Consider the following 20,633-nt stretch of genomic DNA (forward strand, 5'->3'; position numbering starts at 1 on the left):
GCCACAAGAGGATTAGTTTAAGTAACGTGGAGTCCTGTTCATAAGTGAGGGCGGGACGGGGCGAGAGATGATCAGGCAGGTTGTCTGCTGTGATGCGGACTGTGGATTGTTTTGTGGTGAAGGTGGAGCTGAGCCGAAAAGCGAAGCTCTCTCTTGACTAGTCGATCTACGTTCCTCCTCACTTCTGCTCCCCTTTGGTCACGAGCCATGACATCATATGGACCTATGACAGCATGTGTGTAAAAAGTTCCATGTTGTAGTGTTAAGGTTGTGAGCATTCACAATTTTAACATCTCATCTTTTAAGAGTCTGGCGTTGTTTTGGGGGGGGGGGTTTCAATTCAAAGAATTGTTCATCTTTCTGTGTACAATATATCACACCAATTGTGCTATGCAAATCTCTCAGTATGATGATGGCAATCTTTTTCTGTGGTTGGGGTGTGGTGGAAGGATTCTTCATCTGAGGCCGTTTTCTTCATTATAAATCCCCTCTGTCTGCGTGTGTCTTCTACACGCACACAAGCATAGGAGCTGTGTTTGTATTTCAAAAAGAATCAAATTGGCTTCCATTCATTTCCTGGCGACTTGCCCTAACCACAAATTACCCGAGGTAAACCTTCAGTTAACCTAAATGGTAATTAAACCCTACACAAAGCTTCACGTTTGGATTTATAGTTCAAGACTGTTGATTTATCAGATTCACGAGTGAACATTAAGATGAATATCAATTATATATAAGTGCTTTCACAATCTCCGTCTCTATTTCTGTCTCTTTCTCATACCTAAGGCTTTCTGTTTCTGTTGTAGAACAGAGTGTGAGTTTGTGGTCATTTTCCTGACCCAACAATGACAAATACCACCTGCAGATTACACACCTCATTAAAAATAGACCTAAGGAGACCTCCCCCGCCCCCCCGTCCCCAGACTTGCAATCAAACACAGAAGACAGAAACTTAAAAAAATATGGCATAATTTTAAAACCTTGGCAGCCCTGACTATTTTAATTACAACCTGACCATGAACTGTCAAGTTGCAAGTGCTACACAAATGAGACAGCTAATTAACTGGCTCCACCGGCCTCTCGGCAGACTCGGAAGGCAAATGGCATCACGAGCAACTTCATCTGCGAATCACACGTCGGTGACCAACATTAGTCTGCTCTGATGTCACGTCCCCTAAATGCTGGTGCCAGTTATGCCGAGAGAGAGCAGGGTAGAAACACACATGTGCCTGCACCGTAAATATGAAGGTGTAACTTACTAATGAACGCGCACAACGCACGGCAGTGTATTGTCTACAAACAAGTGCTGTGCACATGTTGTATGCGCAGGTAGATTCAAATGAAAGAGAGAAGGAAGACGTCACCTCTGGCTCACTCAGCAGTCAAAAAGGTAATGACGGTTGAAAGAGGGGAGAGATAGGGGAAAGCAGGGGGCACGGCGGTCTATAAATGTCACACTGCAGTAGTGAGTTAAACCTCAGACTTGCTGCCAACCGAGATTCAAGAGTTGCAAGATTGGCTCAATCCCAGTCGTACATGGGATGTTTGTGTAAGCTAATGCGCACGCACGCACACGACCACGCATGCGCCATACGACAAGAAGACAATTGCCTCCCCTAATACATTTGAACAAGATATGGGTAGTGGAGTGAGTCCACGTGCCATCATAAAGAAACACATGTACATATGTGCATGCTAATGTGCCAAAATATTTAGTCCTGTCCACACCGACCTCATAGAAGATTGGCTGCGGCAGCTCTTCAGCTGAGGTATAAAGATACAAATCAAACATGACAGATGGACATGAACCCACACACAGCCGTGCATGCACAAATAGACTTTTATAAAAACAGAACATAACCACAGTAAGGCCAGAAAGACCAAAAACAACCCAACATCCATCATCACAGGCTGGGATTTCCATCTTCAAACACACTATGGCCTTCGGCCTGAGATACAGCTGAAATGTATGTGCGTGATCCTAAAGCTGTGCTGAATCCATCAAGGTGACCTGGAGACAAGCAAGGGCCACAGGGTAATAATGTGAGTAATTATACTGTGACGAAAACTTTATCTGTTGCTGTTTCCTCCATTGCCTCCCGGAACTCCCATCTTAGCTTTTACCTCTTGCCCAACTGAACTCCCGGTTTAGTTTTTACTTCTTGCCTTGCAGCCCCTCTCGATTCCTATGAGCCTTTCTGTTTTGCAAGCCTGCGCTCTAAATCACGGCCGATATGCAATTGAGTGGCAGAGGCAGCATATACAAAGCGGTCTGCTTGGTCTCCACTTGCTGTTTGAGCAAGCCGATGTGTTTGGACACTTCTGGCCGTTGTTCGGCTCATTAACCGAACAAGGCTGTTTCGACGTGACAAGCATACATTTCAACTATAAAGACGGGATGGAATTTATCCAGAGGCGATTGCTCTAAGACTGCAAGGGAAGCTCAGCTTCCCCTAAAATGTCAAAAAGTAAGTGATCAAATATATGTGTGTACGTACAATTGTGTGGACATGTCATTGACTAAATATGCGCTATAACGCGCTCAACTTTTGTTCCGAATCAGCTTCTTATTACTGATTACGACGCGACTCTCTTCTCATTCATTCCCGCAGCTTCACTGTGCTTTAAACTGTGTGGACGCTGAGCGTCGACCGCGCGGACGCTGGGCGTCTAGAGAGTTCAGTGTAGGTTGTCCCAATGCATTGAAACGAGACGAGTCATTGGATAAATGCTGGTTTTGTCCCGCCCATTGGACGCTCAGCGTCTCTGGGAGTCTATGGACAGTGGGTGTTTACAGGCTGGCCAGGAAGCTCAGTTTTTCTGCATGATGATTGGATGATCTGTCTGAGGCTGAATCTCTTTTTGATTGACAGCGAAATGAGCCAATCACCGATCTTATGGTGAAGGCATCCTTTTCATTTTTTTGAAAAGGAACAGAGAGTAGAATTCACGTATAAATAAACGGACACATTTTATGATGTAGGCCGAAATTGAGCTTCCCCTCCTTGACAGACCAGCATCCGCCACTGACTTTATCCATGTTGAAAAGTCTCCTTTTGCTTGTTTGCACAAACATTGAAGGGAATGCAAAATAACAGCTGTGCTGGATTTGATTTGTCAGTCTTTGGCTGATGAGAACAGAATTCATATGAACCAAGCATTTCTTCGTTTGACAGATCTTTTCTTGCACTGCAGATGACTGTAGCACCGCATGTTCTGTCTGAGTCTGGTTTTGTTTTCCTGGCAGTTGGCTCTTACCAATGTTTTCTCTTGTCCCCATAAGGGAGTGCGCTGAGCTGGATGCGGTGGACAAGAAGGCAACTTGTGAGCTTATTGGTAATCAGCTACTAGTATTTAGCTCAGTGCCCACACCAGGAAAATGGCAGATTGTTCCTCTTGTTTCTTTGTATGAGGTGATTGTTCTTTGCATCCTGTCTCACTCCTGGTTATGATTTACTCCTTGTTAGACATTTTTTGTGGGGGTTCTGCTTTTCTGTAAGCTTTTCATGTCTTCCTGGTGACTATCGTAACACCCTCTTCCCATCACCATGAACAACATATTTTCTTTCCACTCCTTTCGAAGGCCGGGTTTTTTTTTTGGTTGTTTGTTTTTTTCACCAAAGGTTTTCGTTGTCCAGCGTAGTGGCATTGAAGACAAGTTCCCGGCAGGAATGTTCACGGGAGTGAGTCTATGTACAGGGCAGCGGCACAATGAAAGCCCACAGACCGAAGGCGGATGTCATCCGCAACAGGTAAATGAGAGAAAGTGGAACAGAATGACAACAGCATGGCAGAGTCATTTGCCTGAGCCCTCAGGATGGAAGCTGATGAGAGCTAGTTGGCTAGTTGAGGGAGCTAGCTAGCTAGATGATGTGAAAATTAGGTGGTGATGGTTCTACCCAGTGAAAGTTAACTGCACTGAGATAGGTGAAAACCTCCATTACACTTTTGGCCATGGTACAACAAATACTAGCAAAAGGAAACCACTAAAGACTAAAACAAAACATTGTGATTGAGAAACTGCAGCCAAAATGCGCCAGCACGTTCTCTTTCCTGTTCTGATAAATGTTAATCAAGACTTGACTTCCTATGTATGACAAAAATTCTGCTTTGAGGTCGACCTATCACGTACCTTAACTAGTATCACATCCTTAACCCTTTCATGCACCAATAATGATAACCTTTAACCCGATAAACTGTCTAAAAGTAGCCACAAATTTTGCCGCATGCTGCAGCCGTGTCAGAGACTCTTTTTGTATGGCACAGTGATCCCTCGCTCGAACGCGGTTCACTTTCTGCGGCTTTGCTGTTTCATGGATTTTTTTTAGTGCAGTTTTTTAAATGATTTTAACTCTTCAAATCAGAACGCGTCAGCGGCGGTGCGTGTCGACAGTACAGTATTTCCAAAAACTATTATAGTTATTTGTTGAAAACATTTTTTTTTTTTTGTAATTGGGCCTGAAAACAGGTTTTGGTCTTTGATTTCATTGAATATATAGTTAAGTATTGTATAATAACTGTAAAAAAAATAAAGTTCACTTCTTCACGGATTTCACTTATAACTGGTTCTTTTTGGAACGTAACCCCGCGATTAACGAAGGATTACTGTATTGGCAAACCTTTGACAACAACACCCCCAAGATCATATTAGACTTTGGATTTTTTTTTCTGTGTGTGTGTGTGTGTGTGTGTGTGTGTGTGCATGCTCATTATTGCAACTGCAGCCAACGAGTGTGATGGATGTGGACAGAGAAATAAGGATTAGGTAAAAGAGAACAGAGGAGAAAGGCGCTGTCAAAGATGCTTAGAGGCAAAGGGATAAAAGCCAAATCTTCCATGTCAACAAAAAATGCATTGCATGACAATTATGCTGCGTAACACACAATCCACAAAGTGCCTAATCGGCAGCAAAGAAAGACAAGATGCGAAAAAAAAGTTCATTAAAAGAAAAAGAAAAATAATGTCACAAGAGGTGTCATCATTATATGTGGTGACATTGAGGCTTTAAAAGGCAAGTCCCCAAGTGGAATGCCGACAGAATCTCGTCTGTGTGTGTTTTCCCTGCTTGTCTTCACCATAGCGTGTTGTGGCTGCCAAGCCTGTGTGTGGTCCTTGTGTGGTTCAGCTTCTCAGAATCATTTCCATCTTTCCGTGGCCCTCAATCAATCATGCACCTGAAACTGATACTTGAGTAAAAGTACAAGTACCTTAACAGAAAATAACTTTGGCAGAGGTTAATCACCTTTACATGGGTAAAAGTAAAGTATCTGAAATGTACTTAACTATTAAAAGTTATTTTCAACATTAAATGTACTTAAAACATTTTAGAAAGTGGCTAGACATTTGACTATGGTTGTATTTATTTGTAACGTTATGTTTACATCTTTAGCCAAACTATTTAACGACACTATTAAAGTAAAATAAAAAAGTTTACTTTAGTGGCGTAGTTTTGTGACTTGGCTAATGAGTGAAGTCAGCTAGCACGCGTTAGCCTGACAATCACATTAGCACAAGCTCACGAAACTTTCAAAGAACATTGACATTTTGACTTCAGATATTAATTTAACTTTTCTTTTGATGGCGGCGCGGACACCCGCAGCGGCTCCTCTTGTTTTATGTTGAGAGGGAAGAAATTTAATCTGTGCTGTATACAGCACATTTGACAATAAAGTTGTATTCAATTCAATTTAACCTACCAGGTTGGATGGGGAGTCTTCAAATTCCACTAATATTTCTGTCACTTTAGGTTGGCATTTGAAGCAGTTCATCAAATGTATGGAAAGCTTTTCCGTGTAAGTATATGAAAGCGTGAACATCGATGTAATTCTGTGATTCGACTACAATGCTTAAAATATTCATTTGATGTAGTCAAGATAACGGACAAATAGTTTTGATGATGAATGTGCATGGGCCCTTTTGAGGATATTTTGTCTTGTGATCAGTGACTCGTCTCAAGGAGCTGCAAAAAGCAGTGTACCGTATACCAGGAATGTGGCTTCTCAACCACATCATACATTCTGAAATGTTTGGGGGTTTTTTTTTTCTTTTAATGGACATTTTCTGGGTGTGGCTGTCTCGGCCACAGACTTATGAGCCGAGACAGTTCTGTCAAGATAAATATATGTACAGTATACATTATACAACGCTGCACTCAAGGGTAGGAGTGGGGCAGTGTAGCACTAGCTTTGAGTCTGTTGTCGTAAATCTCTTCAAATATGCATTGTATACCCCATCAAACACATTTTAAAAGAACCATCAGTGATTGCCGATGTCACACATGTTCTTCTGGATGAATTAACAATCATTTACAGATACAACTCCAGTCCAAAGGCAGCCACAAACATAAGCTCATATAAACTCGATACTTTCCTCTGCTTTACTTTCTTATGTCCGAAAACTTGCTGTCCTATTTGCTGGGGGATTGGTGAGATTCTCACCCAAATATGAAGAATGTGTTCTTATACTAGCATAAAGGAAAGAGCGCTAAGCATGTATCCCTTACTCAAACGGAGGGCGGCAGCGGGGCTGCAACTGTGGCGGATCCCCAGGGAGTCGATTGCGTTCCATGAGTCTGCCTTCACGCCGATGGTGTGTCGCAACACACTTTCGTCAAACTCATCTGGCAACCAGGAAGGAATCACAGACCGGATTCGATGTGTGTTGACCCCAAAGAGCTCTCAGCCCATTATAGAGTGATAAATGACCTAGCAGCGAGACAGGGAGTCTTTGGAGCATTGAAAGAGGAAGAACAGGATGAACTGGGAGTGATTACAGTCACATAGCTCTGCTCAAGGGACACAACTGTTGAAACAGTACAAGAAAGATCAGACTTGAGCAGTGAGCTTTACTTTGTCAAACTAGGGTGGCCCTCAGAGGCGACTGGGTCAGAGGTGCCAAGGAAAGAGGGAGATGAAGCATGTGGTCATGGGGACCTTCAAGTTGACAGCCACGGATGAGGCGCCTGGGATACTCTCGCCGAAATTCTGCGGTTTATTATTTCTTGCACTACTTTGTTTGCACAAACACGATACGATTGATCCAACATGCCATAAAGTCCTTTTGCATGCATGTACGCATATGGCCTGAAAATCAATATCTCGCGATTGTTTGTGTCGAGTTGTTGAGCATTTGCAGATGTGTGTTGTTGTTGGAATTCAATGGCTTTTATGTGTCTCTTGGTCGATGAAAGAGTTCTTGGTCAAAGGTGTACAGTGAGGACAGAAGGGCAAAACAACAGATGGACACCCCCCCACCCCCCCACCAACACACGCACAGACGCACTCGCACAATTGCCACATTCCCATTGATACGCAGACCAAAATTGGAAGAACAAAGAAAGCAAAACATGTAAAACCTCAAATCTGTCTGCAATTTGGTAATTCAAACTCAATATAAAAGCTCTTCATTCCCCTTTTGTACATGGCTTTATTTAAAAAAAAAAGTACACCAAAGGACTAATATCAATGACTAAGGCAAAGCTTAAACTTTAACAACTACTCACATCAGAGGACTCAAAATGTGGTTGTCACAGTTTATGGGTACGACTGATAAGTTATATTTTAAACCTTTTAGTCATATTTACTGTACAGATGTAACATACATTTTATAACAAAAACGGAGATTTGTACTTTATGTATTTATTTTGCAAAACGAGGGGCAATTCAACATTTTTTCTTTTTTTTGAACCCCGGCCACTAATAGTCATTTTAGCTTCATTGTTTTTTTTAAATCTTCAGAATGATAATTGCCCGTGAAAAGTCGGTACCAGAGGAAAGTGCACCAGTCTTGCTGCTAATGGGTGGTCCGTGGCTTGAATGCTCACTATGGAGTGTCAGCGAGGCCACTTTGTCATCGACCTCAAATCTGAACAACAGCAAAGCTCTTGTGCATGTGATATTGCTATAGCACCTGACTGATCACACTACATTAGAGCTCTCAGTCCTTTCATGAATATTTGTTGTCAGCTAACTCAGGAAAATGGCCTTTAACGGTGGTGAAAGGGGCTAGAACTGGAACATTGGGAGTTTTTTTTTCTTTCCTTTTCTCCAGGTTTTTTCTTTTGTGTAATTTCTTTGTGATCGTTTTACATGCCAAGTCGATTCGACACAGAAAAGATGCACAGATGCAGCCAGCTCTGGTCACCTGGGGAAGAGCGCCAGGAGGATGAAGAGCAGCGTTGCAGAAAAAGCTGGTGTGAGAGTGTGAGCTCCTCCACACTCCATTGAGTTCTCCTGCAGAAAGAAGTGGGCCAAACATGATGATGTAGAACAGATATGGAACATTTGAGTACAACCCGCGTGCTGTCTCAGCTGAGACTACAAGATACAGACAATTCAAAGAGCAAGCACATACCTCAGGGTGGAACGGGTGACATGTATCTGGGCGCCTCCTATCCTTTTGCGTCTTCAGTCTCTCACACTTCAGAGATTCGTTATGTGAGGGGAAAGTTAAGGCGGCTAAGAGTAACGATTAAATGCATATAAGGTGTCCCAAAAGTCACAATGCACTTCAATTTCCCTCTTTAGTTTTTGCTATCATTCGGACAGGAATGAGGCTAACAACCTTTGACATCTTCGGCTATTCAGTTTTTCTAGAAGCATATTATCGCCTTGCCCATGGCTCACCATTTCACATTGGCATTCCAAAACTGCCGCCCGGCAAAAAGTTGTTGGTGTTTTACCTTTTTTTTTTTGCGGCAAGTTGCGACTGTTACACCCCTATAACCCAAAGTACAATTCATGCTATCCGAGGCAAGTTCTTCAAAACAGAATCTGCTCTTCACAAACCATGCAGCGGAAGGCCAGCACCACTGATGAAAACACAGAACTCCGAGAGCAGGCATTCGCAAAAGCCAGGAAAAGTGGATCCAGAGTTCTGCAGTGTAACTCAACATCAACCAAAACTTGATTCTGAGAGCAATAAAGATTCAGTTACTTCAGTTGGTTCAAAAGTTTTTAAGACGGAGATTATCATAATGATCAACCTGAAGTCGGTTTGGGTAAAGCTTGATCACGATCCGAAGAATCCACTGAATCAAGCTTTTGTGGATGGTGGGGGAAGTAGCAGGCCTTTGGCTATGGATTGAGAAACTCGGCGAAAATTGTATGACACGTCGGAGGCAGTGTGACAGCCAAAAAGCTTGTCAGCCTGGGGTTGAATTTTAGTCAGGGACAGAAAAACGTCTTGCCACCAAAATTCACATTCACATGCACATCTCCATTTCCGCCCACTTCAACCTCTGAACATATCAAATCAATCGCCACGGTAATTAATGAATTCCTTTTTTCTCTTATCAAAGTGAGATGTGAATTCACTTGAATGGAATGTTGACGCATAAACGTTAGTTTGTCCATCGTTGGCGTGCCGGCGCTACGACTGCCAATGTGGCTGCGAAAACATCCAGCAACAGGTGCGTGACATCTGGAGCTCTATTACTGATCGTCTCGTGTCAGTCTGCATGATGCGGTTTCATCTCAAGAATGTGATGTGACCCAGAGCCCGGTGCTTTTACAGTCCAAGCTTTTCTTCGTAAAGGATATACATGATTTCAACAGGATCCATGGTGATTGGCTCCAACATGCTGCAATCGCACTTGTTGTCCACCACCACCATGAAGAGATTGCTGCTGGGGATCTGCTGGATTACAAAGGACCTGCCAATCACAGCCAGAGACAAAAGTCCTTGATCATTGTAGTTTAGAGAGGTGAGTTGCGAGGCTTGGTTCACGGGGTTGAAATATATGTCTACGGCTTTGCGTTCGCAAGCTGCTCTGGCGGAGCAGAGAGAGCTGACCTGACGTGCATCAAAACTCGTTGCCAGCTGTCAATCAACACACAGACACAGGAGCACACATCATCATCCTCAATCTGTCCTTTCCTACTTTTCACTGAGACGCAATCCAAGGTGCACGTCAATGAAGTGCTACTGAACATAAAACATGCAGAAGGAGACAAAGGGGAACGAAGCCTTGTTCATCTCTTCATGGCCCCCTGCTGACTGACTACTGAGTTGCATTGGAGACAATGACTGTCATGAATTTTAAAAAAAATCTTTAAAAATACCGTATTTTCTGCACTATAAACCGCTTCGAATTATACGGCGCACCTTCAATGAATGGCCTATTTTAAAACAGTTTTCATGTACAGTGGTGTGAAAAAAGTGTTTCCCCCCACTTTCTGATTTCTTCTTTTTTGCATGTTTGTCACACTTAAATGTTTGATAATCAAACAAAGATAACACAAGTAAAGACAAAAAATGAGTTTTTATTATTAAAGGGAAAACAAAATCCAAACCTATATGGGCCCTTTTTTGATACAGTGCTCACACTGGGTCACATGACATTGTGCAGGTGACGTGAAGGTAGACGACACTGAGATCACACTCCCACTGATATGACGGATCTGTTTGTTCGCCTTTCCCACTTCTTCATCCGCTATCTCGTCTCTCTTTGGCCCTGAAATCTAGAGTCAGATGTCCTTCCCACAAGGCTCAGTGTGTACAATAATTTTAAAAAAAAAACTGTTGCGGTTACGTTTATAGTTTCGGCACATAAACACAATGGAATTTAATCGAACCAGCAACTAGGAACAAAAACTACCTCATGACTCCAGGAATATTCTCCAAATGTAATAGCGCGGCCATTTCAACCAACCGCAAACAGCCTTGACTTGCGGGGTTGCACCACACTTTTAAAACAGTCATCGCACCATGACAGACCAAACCAGCATGGAGGCCAAGACGGTCCCACTCATACCGAACGGGACGTGCTGATGTTTCATCTGCTGCTCTTGGAACAAAACATTCGCTGACTGCACACTCGATGGCCTTGAACATACTGTACCGACGGCAACACCACATATGCATATACACACACATAAGCACTTAAGCGCGCACACACACACACACACACACACACACACACACACACACACACACACACACACACACACACACACACACACACACACACACGTGTACAAGGGCAGTGTAAATCTTGGACGAAAATACAGACAGTGTCTCACACACTTGATCAAAATAGCACCGGCCGTCAACACTGAACAATATTTTGGGTTACGGCTATGCTAATGTGAGTGACAGTTGCCCTCGATGTCATTTAGTTCGTATGCTTTGCTCTGGAGCGAACATAATGTCATTCACCTTATTTGCTCACTTTTGGCTTAATGAGCATGTGGCTTCATATTTTCCAATTGCAATTTTCCATAAATGAACGTGTGGTTTTTCATCTGTCATTGCAGCAGAGAAATATGATCATTATTAATGTTACGTGGTTCCACACACATGAATTCAGCGATGTTTTTCTGAGTGTGATTATTTGGGTAGTTCAAACACTTGAAACATTACCATAAAATCATAACAAAGATTTTTTTTCACACATACCAGCCAAATGTGTTTGTGGTAATGAAATCTGATACTACACTAGAAGAAGAAAATGATGCAACCAGCTACAGAACACACTTTTTCTGTTGTTTTTTTTCTCCAAAACAAGACAGTCCACTTCAGCATGCATATGAAAACGCAGTTACCAGACACTTCATTAGATGCACAAATTAAACCAGAGTTCGATACAATCACAACAAACCTAAGATTGCTTCAAACAAACAAACCTCTTTGACATTGTCAATTAAAACTGAGTGTTTTGTTCTATTTTTTTTTTTTTAGTATGCATCCCTGCAGTGAGATTGTGTAAAGAGATGTGTCAGGACTGACACACACGCGCACACACACACACACACACACACACACACACACACACACACACACACACACACACACACACACACACACACACACACACACACACACACACACACACACACATTATTTCCGTGGCAGTTCCACAGCTGGGAGCAATGAAGGCCCCATTGGAGAGTTCCGGAGAACACCCCACAATTGCCTGACAGAAAAGCACAAATTGTAAATGGGGACCACACTCATTTTCCCATTTTTAAAAGGAAGCCCTTTTTTCACCTCTCCTTTCCCCTCTCAAAATGCCTCGCATATCAAACTGCAAGCATGTGTTACCAGACAAATGACTTATATGGATCGTATATTTATATTCAAAATGTCCTTATAGATGCTGAAGCTTGTTTGAATGAGCTCTGAGAGGCCTCCTGAATATCAGTGGAGTAGTGCAAAACCTTGTGGTACATCCTGCTATTCCCGACCTCATTTTACATTTGGCAATACCACGGCACACCAGCAAAAACAAATGCCACCAAAAGTATACACAGCATACTGAAATAATGACAATCTTGTCTCAGTTTGCTCACAAATCCATGTACTCATTGTAAAATCTGGGCCTGTTTCAATGAACACAAAGCTGAAAGAGCCAAAGGGAACCACGACTTATTCTGTTGGAGGCAAACGGTCTATCGTCCCTTCTGTCAGAGCATCTCATCGTTCTGCTTATGTACATCGCCTGGATCGATAAGACAGATGAACAAAGATTTATTCGCACCGTAAAAGACATGACTTTTGGACAAATGAAGTGAAACTGGAAAATTAATTTCCCACCCTGGGTGGCAATCAACTGCTCGAGATACAGCTAAACACAAATGTGCATTCAAGCCTCTGTTTGTGTGTCGCACATACTTGATGCAGCCGTCACAGTCGATGTTCCCTGTGTTTTCTTTGATGGTTCTCTCCGAGACAAAGGCCGGGTACTCGGTATCACATGGTACCTGCATGGCTCGGCCCATCCTCTGAGCTGAACAAGAGGGGAAGAAAAGAGGAGCGGAAAATGAGGAATGAGTGAAAGAAGTGAAGGCGTTTGTGAGGTGTTCCTGGAACCCTAACTGCCAAAATAGTCGTGCAAATAGAATGCAAGCAAACAGTTCGACACACCACATCCTAGTAAATATACACGCTTTGGAGAAAACAACTTTGTGAACAAGGACATGATCAGCGTGAGCCCAAACCGGGAGGCTGATGTTGAACTCTCCTGCCACCCAGAGGTCTGAAAGCGAACTGCAGTGTAAACATCTTCAAACGTTCTTTCCGGGTCAATGTTTCAAGGCTGCGCTATCAAAGCAGGAGCTAATCCTACTTTGCACGTCTGAAATAATAATAATATAATACATTTTGTTTATAAGCGCCTTTCAAGACATAAACATTTGAACAAAAGTGGCATCCTTTCATAAGCTCTCAACACATTTCCCCAGGCAAGCCTTCAAGGGAAGGTGGATTATGTCTATAATTTGAATGGAGTTGTTTAATTACCGGCCGTTAATGTGTGTGTACAAAGCCTGCATGCATTAATGTGTGGGATTAGTTCAGTACGGTAGGTGTTGCGGGCCGGTTTACAGGCGGCTAAATGGGTGCGTGCCATCTGGGTGTCACGGGTCCATGTATGCATTGTAAAAAAGCTGGAGAGAGTGCTGCTAAGACCTGAGGGTAGCCAGCTGTGAAATTGTCCCGACTCTTTGGTAAGAAGCCGCGCTCAGCTTCGCTTTTATTCACCATAAGCGCGTGTGAGGAATGCATTGACATTCTCCTTTCTCGTTCTCATCCAAGCACAAAATATTAGCGTTCCTCATAACCAAGCTTTTAATCCCAGACAGGCGTACAAAGTCTCAGGCATCATCGCAATGATTCAAATGGTGAAACAATCAAATGTGTGTGCATGGGAAGAAAATTGAAGCCAACAAAGAATAATTAAAAAAAAAAATAGGAGTTCAATACATTCCATCGTGGACATTACTGACCACAAGTTCCAACATCATGCAGAGTTTGGTACATCACATACCGGTACATATGTGCGAGTTATTTCGGACATACCAAAAAAAGAAAAGAAAATGTGTGTGCTGACAGATCCACACCAGAGCTCATGTAGCTTGCGGCAGTCTCATGTTTTTGCCGCTTTTATTTTTGCTTTTTGGGTTCATTCCTCTTCTGTTCTGTTTTTCCGTGGTCGAACTGACGTACAAAGTCAAATACAGCACTGGTCGTCTTTCACTCACTTTTGTTCCGACAGTTTATGGATCAGTTTACATTTTGGTCTGTGGGTAGGCCTTTCCAGATGGAAAAAATGGTTGCTATTAATGCTTAATTGAAAAGAACAATGTGCATTTTCATATTCCTTCTAGAGCAGAGAACCTAGTTTATGCATTTATTTCTTTTCATTTAAGCAACCAGAAAGTTAAATGAAAATAATGCTTTGTCTACTTGCTGACACACTTTTTCTTACTTAAGTACACTCGTTAGTCTGAAATGTGCATTTTTATCATTTGTTTCGAGAGCTCATGAACTCAGCTGCTTTGCATAGATGAGATGTCATATTTAGAAAGATACACTTTGAAGGGAAATAAAGCAATTCAGGGTGGAAATATATGAGTGCTGCTTGAAATCTGTTTCATGAAACCATTCTGCTATGATCAAAATAAAAAGGGTTTATTTCCTCTTAAGTCTTAAATCATGCTGTCATATAGAATAGAATAAAAACATTTATAAATAAAATGTATTATTATTATTATTGTCATTGTATTGTCCAAATTCAACAGAACCCTGTTGAATTAAAAAAAATTGAATTTGAATCATATTAAAAATCAGTGAGGGTGGATGATATGTTTTCAATAAATCTTCTATTAACATTATTAGTAAGAATCTGTCACAGGCTCTTTACGTGATAAAAAAACAGGAATATAGAAATTGAAAATGCCTTTCCACCCTTTTGTATGAATATATTAATGTGTGTGTGTGGGCGCGCACACACGCGCGTGCACTTACCTTTTGCAGTGAAGTCAGACTGCCACCAGCTGTACAGGTTGAACTTGACCAAAAATCTATTAGATGAAAAGAATATGGACCGTAAAATTACATGTGGAAATCTAATTCACTACACACTGTGACAGACTGAACTGCTGTCTTCATTCCAAATGGTTACGACATTCACCATTTCTGCAGGCATTTTATCATGTACAAATAAAATTTAAAGTGCAAGTCGGTGGAGGGGGGGGGCACTTGGGGGAGGCATCACATCGACGTTCTTTATTGAACAGAAAGTCGTACACAGTTGGAAGCGGAACATTGAAATCCATGAGGAAAAATTTCAACGCAAACACGGACAAAGCTTCGTATCCACACTGACTGCTCACTATCGCCATGATGCACTGCGGCGACAACAGACCACCCAGCATCATTCTGCCGCCGCCACAGTATAGCATGACAGGCATGCACCCACTGGCTTATGCAGGAAACAGCAAGCAGCAAATGACTGGTGACCACATCAACATGCGTCAGTACGCAGCTGGTGCGCAAAAAGACATCACATGCGATTGACTCCTTCAACAAAAGACAACTTTCACAGTCGTTCTGTCACAACCAGACGCTACACTCCCACATCACACGCCTTACATGACAAGCTCTGTAAGGAGCCACTTCACAGCTGAGAGGAAGGCAAAGTAAGGCTGAAGGAGAGAAAAGGACAAATACAGTATGCTCTCTTTCCAGAATAATATATTTATATACATATATATTTTAAGAAATAGGTTGCCCGGTACAAAACGTACATCCAACAGTGTGTGTCCGCTGTCACTGCTCTCTGAGTACACCCAACACAGAGCCTGGTAGTCATAAAGAGTCACTCTGTGGAGACACAAGAAAGCCCCGAATTACATGTTGCATCATGAACGCAATGTCAGGAAAGTACGGTCGAAATAAAGACATTTCTAAAAGATTCAGACTGGATCTTTACTGTTAAAATGCACTTTGTGGGTGAGCCAAAGGGTGAAACAAACTCTTGCTTTACCTTCGGATATAACACAGGATGGGCAAGGAGGCAGCGCGGATATATATATTAAAAATAAAAAATAAAAAGAAAGAAAAAAGCTGATAGCTGAGAGCTTCCTCAAGTGATGTCGAAAGGTGTGTGTCAGGATTCCATTGGTCATGTATTACTGATTCTTTCAAGCTTTAATGTGCTTTGTGACCGCTTTAACATACTTTGACATGGCCCAAAATGGTAAGATCCACAAATGGTGACAGTAGGTCAAGTATTGATACAAAACGTCTACCTGTTAAGATGCCAGGTTATGAGATTAAAAAAAATAAAAGGATCAAGATAAATTAATACAGAACTTTTTTTCCACTATTAGTGTGACCTATAACCTATACAACTCACTTGGAAAAAACAAATATTTTTGAAATATTTTAGAGAGAAGAGGAAAAAAAAAGTGACACAAGTGAACAGCTGAACTTGATCTGAATCAGAATCTCATCAGAAGCACTTTAAATCCTGGCAACTATGTATTGACTCCGATTTAAAATGAGTTTGAATGTGATTGGCGAATCCTGAACGCAGCCACATCACCGGTTATTGCACACTGCAACCCCATTAACGTTTTTTTTAAATACAGGTTATCAGTCACATTCATGGTGGAAAACGTTTCAAGCCGACTTATGGCAAAAACCTGGGTGTGTCGACATTTTTTTCATCCACTGTACTGTATATGTAATCTAATACACTATAAATGTAAATACAATTACATCGCATCACATTGAAACGCCAAAAGAATATTTGCTCAGGTGTGTGCCATTACTTGGAAAAAAGCGCAACTTAAAACTGGTTTGAGAGCCGGCCTATCCCGCTTTCGACATGGTATGCAAATCATATGGAAAGAGTGAGGAAGCATATTGCCGGTTATCCTTGCTGGCCTGACGTGAGAAGTATAAAACCTTCTGGGGCCGGCTGCCTGTGTTGTTCATCGAAACTGCTCATTAGATGACGTACCTTCGATGAATAGACATCATTGCAGTTCAACACTTTTCATCTCAGGGTATATTTGACAAGACCGTTCCGTGTGTCTGAGGGGACCAGGTTAATCCGCAGCCTCGGGTCAGACAAAAACCTCCGTCACGGGACCCGTGACACAGCTGCTACGCACCACCAGGAACCAATTAGCACTAAGCCAGGTCCCATTATGTCGTACACAGCAAACCTGTACTAATGTCCAAATGGGATACGTGGGAGTAATACATCGTACGTGTTATTTTGCCGGCGATTTTGCAAAATCCGCACCAATTCGCCTTTCCAATGCTCGCATTAGGAAATGATCATCGCGTCTAATCGGCAAAGTGGGCTGAAAACCAACCCTTAGTTGATCCTGACAAATGAGTGGGCAACTTGCGTTCGAGCTCAAAGTGAGGATTCACCCGAATCAAAACTGCGCAGATGGCGACGGTTGGAAAGAGTTAACGCAGCCCTGCTTTCATTCGTGTTAAGATCTACAAGCAACATTATTCACGCATCACGTCATGCTCAATTTCAGACTAATCCTGAAGATTCTCCGAAAGCTCTCATGGGTCTCCTTGACAACTTCATCCCTACAATAAGTGACATGATGTCGCCCATGCATTTCATAACAAACTTGAAATGTACTTGTAAATAATTTTGTAGATCCTCGATTCCCTGAATTCATATTTTTTGTACAGTAACATGAGTCATATGAAGACGATGGCACATAGACTGTATGTGGGCAAATTTTCCCCCCCCAAAATCAGAGGACCACACCACAACAGCAGCTCTATAACAAGCTTCGTATCCGCAAATGTGTGCAAATTCTGTGTGCGTCTCGATGATTTCCAGTTTCTCTGGCATTTCAGCAAAGTCTTTGCGGTAATCCCCAAACGAAGAACGCTTTGCTTCGCAAAGGGTCGGAGTTCGGCACTTAATAGCTCAACATGATTGGCCAAGTTAAGAGCTGTCAGCGCCATTGGAGACATGCTCTCATTCTGTGGCCCGTCTGTGTGCCATGATATTTTGTGTGGATTTTCTAACTCATACATGTGCGCACACGCACACACACGCACACACGCACACGCACACACACACACACACACACAGAAAATGAGACATACCTCTTGAAAGAACCCATCTGCAGGAGCTTACTCATTACAGCCCCTTCGGCTTCTCCAAAAAAGGTTCCTGTCTGAAAGGAAAGAGAGTCAAAAGTCAAGTCCATTCTACCTGTACGTCACCAAATCTCAACAACAAGCTATCTCAAGGCATGTCCATTGGGAGTGGGTCTCGAAATGTGCTCCTCAGACACTTAAGAATATCAACTGAAGCTCACATGAGCAAGCGCTTTGGAAACAGAGGCAAGAAAGAAGTCGGTCTTAAAGAAAAAATCCCCAACAGAGCCAACCTTGACTGGATGGGTTGAAATAGAGAGCTGGGGGAGAAGGACAAAGGGCAGGCACAGAGCGAAAGAGAACAATCACAGCAAATTGGAACATGATCTTGGTGTTGCCACATGCCAAAATTCTTCGAAACAAAATCATGGAAGCACCATCAATTTCAGCTTTGTTAGTAATGGCTGCGCAGGATCTTTGTAGAAACTTAATCACGTGGCCACGGCAAAAAAAACAACAACAACAAAAACAAAAACACAGCAACACAACCTCCCTCATGGTACCAACTGTATCTTTTCTGCTGTATTTAGCCGCTACGAAGGCTACCTCTACTGAGTTGATGTATTTCAACTCATCGTCAGATCTCTCTCAATCAAAAAATGTACAAGGTGTATATTTAAATGAGTTCTTTTCTCATATGCTGTACCCGTACATTAAAATGATTACATTACATTATCATCTAAACCACTTGGGGGCAGTATTGACAGGTCTAAAATAAACTATATTCCTAAATTGAATGCGTCAAATGCATATTCGATATCAAGTTTGTAGATGTGGATTGCTTTTTTTCTCTTTAATGCTGTCTCACTATCTTTAAAAAAGACTACTCCAGATGATCCAAATAAATACATTATGTGGGAACCGCCATGTTGCAAAATACTGCATACATTTCACACTTGTCTTGTTTACTATGAAAGTCAGTGTCTTTATAAAAACTGGAGGCGAAAGTGCAATAACGCTTACCCTGATTTGTTTATGTGACTTTTTAAAAAATGAACTAAGTGGAATCTAGATTGAATCTGGCACATCCAACGCAATTTCTCTGCCACATGCGGATCATAATCAGGTTGGCTTGCTCATGCCTGACGATATCATTCGCTGTTTGCATTCACTTGTGTGTCTAACCAGCATATAGTCCTCTGCCACCAGAATGAAGCCGTTGTTGTCAATGAGGTAGCATTTGATGTTCTGTTGAAATCAAGAAAAACACATGACATTCAGGTTTAAGTTGATATGTAAGAAAGTGAGCCTGGAACAAACCTCATCGTCACAACTTATGGAGCATTTCCCATCGAGGGCAGCACACTGAGAGAGAGAGAGAGAGAGGAAATAAAAGTTTGTGCAATGCAATATTAGGGGAAGGCAACAAACACAAATTCACTCACCAGTTGCTAATGTTTATTATCTAGTAAAGTTATGCTTTAAAATGAATACATTTCATGAACCGATTTATGACCCTTTGAAAATAATAAGCATTTAGTATTGTATTAGTATTGTGTACCCATACCACCCTCTCGAAATTACCTTTGTATCAAATTGCACTCCGAACTTCAAAATAAGGTTCCCATTGTAATATTTATGGAAGATTTTTTTTCTATATCCATACCTCATTCATGTGTATGTGATATGTCTTTGTGTACCTGTCTGCTAGCTGTCCAGAATTTCCTCTGAAAGAAGTCGAGTTTCATTTGGATGCCGACAGCTGGAAAAAAAAAAAACATCGCCAGGAAGATGTGACATCAGAAAAGCCATTGCTTAGAAATAACATGAATGATAAATTCGAAGATGAATTCAAGTCACTTAATACAATATTGGTCCGCACATGCGTAGATGTGGTACTTCAAAAATGCACAAAGCAAACTTTAACACCAGGTCATACCTCCCAGCGCACCAATTCGCCTTCCCCTTCCCTATGGCTGACTCCTCGCTCTGATTTTCTAACAGACTTCCACAGAGGAGCTCATCTCACATCTACAGTTCCAATCTAAGCTGGAGCCAAAAGAAGAAAACCAGGCTCATATTCGCTTGGAGTGCAACGAAAATAGGTTTGAATTGGAAAATTTGTTTGAATTACAGCCAAACCGAATCGGTACATTTTAAAATCAATGGTGTCGCACCCCAAGTCAGCAAAAATGTAGAATGTCACTAAATACAATCATTTTGATTGAAAGACCGACAGATCATGCAAATTGATGCTTGGGATTCGTATTGAGAAGACTGCATTTCAAAATGGCACTGCCTAAAATTGTAACTGATGGTGCAAAGATTCTTGTTCAGTCAGCATGGGTTCAGTTCCCACTCAGAATTGTTGGTCTATTCTCAAACCCTCTACTCTTCGACCTAATATCATGCGAATTTCAAGCCGCTTGCATTTTCATTCCACTGCACTCACAACTTTGCTACATTTCATCATCGCAAGCATTCAAACCGTTAACAAGCATATCCCTTATCTCTTTACTGCATTTATTTTATTTTACTCGTCTTATTGTTATTTTCACAAGTGTTGAGACTTACTGGGCTAACTTGGGGCCCCGGGTATCATATTTTGTACATCATGTGGAAATGTGTGTTGATGCGACAAAAAATGTATATATATCCATGGATGCTTGATATCTAAACTTACATAAATTAGTAACAAAGTCAACTAATAACAGCAATGAATAAAATACAAATTAAATAGCGGCTGTTCCTTATATGCAGTCGTT

At 41.8% G+C, this 20,633-nt stretch overlaps 1 protein-coding gene across 6 annotated transcripts in view; it reads right to left on the reverse strand.

Annotated features, from left to right (window-relative positions):
* Nucleotides 1-7,405: 7,405 nt before the first annotated feature.
* The window catches only part of cacna2d3a (calcium channel, voltage-dependent, alpha 2/delta subunit 3a), a 100,520-nt gene continuing 87,292 nt past the window's right edge, over nucleotides 7,406-20,633 (reverse strand). For 3 of the 6 annotated variants that reach the window (XM_086115739.1, XM_086115731.1, XM_086115724.1), the window contains 11 exons: nucleotides 19,569-19,630; nucleotides 19,189-19,233; nucleotides 19,054-19,116; nucleotides 17,875-17,945; nucleotides 15,528-15,603; nucleotides 15,373-15,425; nucleotides 14,746-14,801; nucleotides 12,613-12,727; nucleotides 9,535-9,652; nucleotides 8,353-8,430; nucleotides 7,406-8,231 (listed from right to left, as the gene is read on the reverse strand). In XM_086115739.1, the coding sequence (XP_085971865.1) occupies nucleotides 8,139-8,231; nucleotides 8,353-8,430; nucleotides 9,535-9,652; nucleotides 12,613-12,727; nucleotides 14,746-14,801; nucleotides 15,373-15,425; nucleotides 15,528-15,603; nucleotides 17,875-17,945; nucleotides 19,054-19,116; nucleotides 19,189-19,233; nucleotides 19,569-19,630 (830 nt within the window). In that variant the 3' untranslated portion in view covers nucleotides 7,406-8,138. Of the gene's footprint in view, nucleotides 8,232-8,352; nucleotides 8,431-9,534; nucleotides 9,653-12,612; nucleotides 12,728-14,745; nucleotides 14,802-15,372; nucleotides 15,426-15,527; nucleotides 15,604-17,874; nucleotides 17,946-19,040; nucleotides 19,117-19,188; nucleotides 19,234-19,568; nucleotides 19,631-20,633 lie in introns of those variants that run through there. The other 3 variants (XR_015101389.1, XR_015101391.1, XR_015101390.1) reach the window with 3 other exon arrangements.

This window comes from Hippocampus guttulatus, chromosome 1 (assembly GCF_054856545.1).
Source record: "Hippocampus guttulatus isolate MCC_2025c chromosome 1, RoL_Hgut_1.0, whole genome shotgun sequence".
Taxonomy (NCBI): Eukaryota; Metazoa; Chordata; class Actinopteri; order Syngnathiformes; family Syngnathidae; genus Hippocampus; species Hippocampus guttulatus.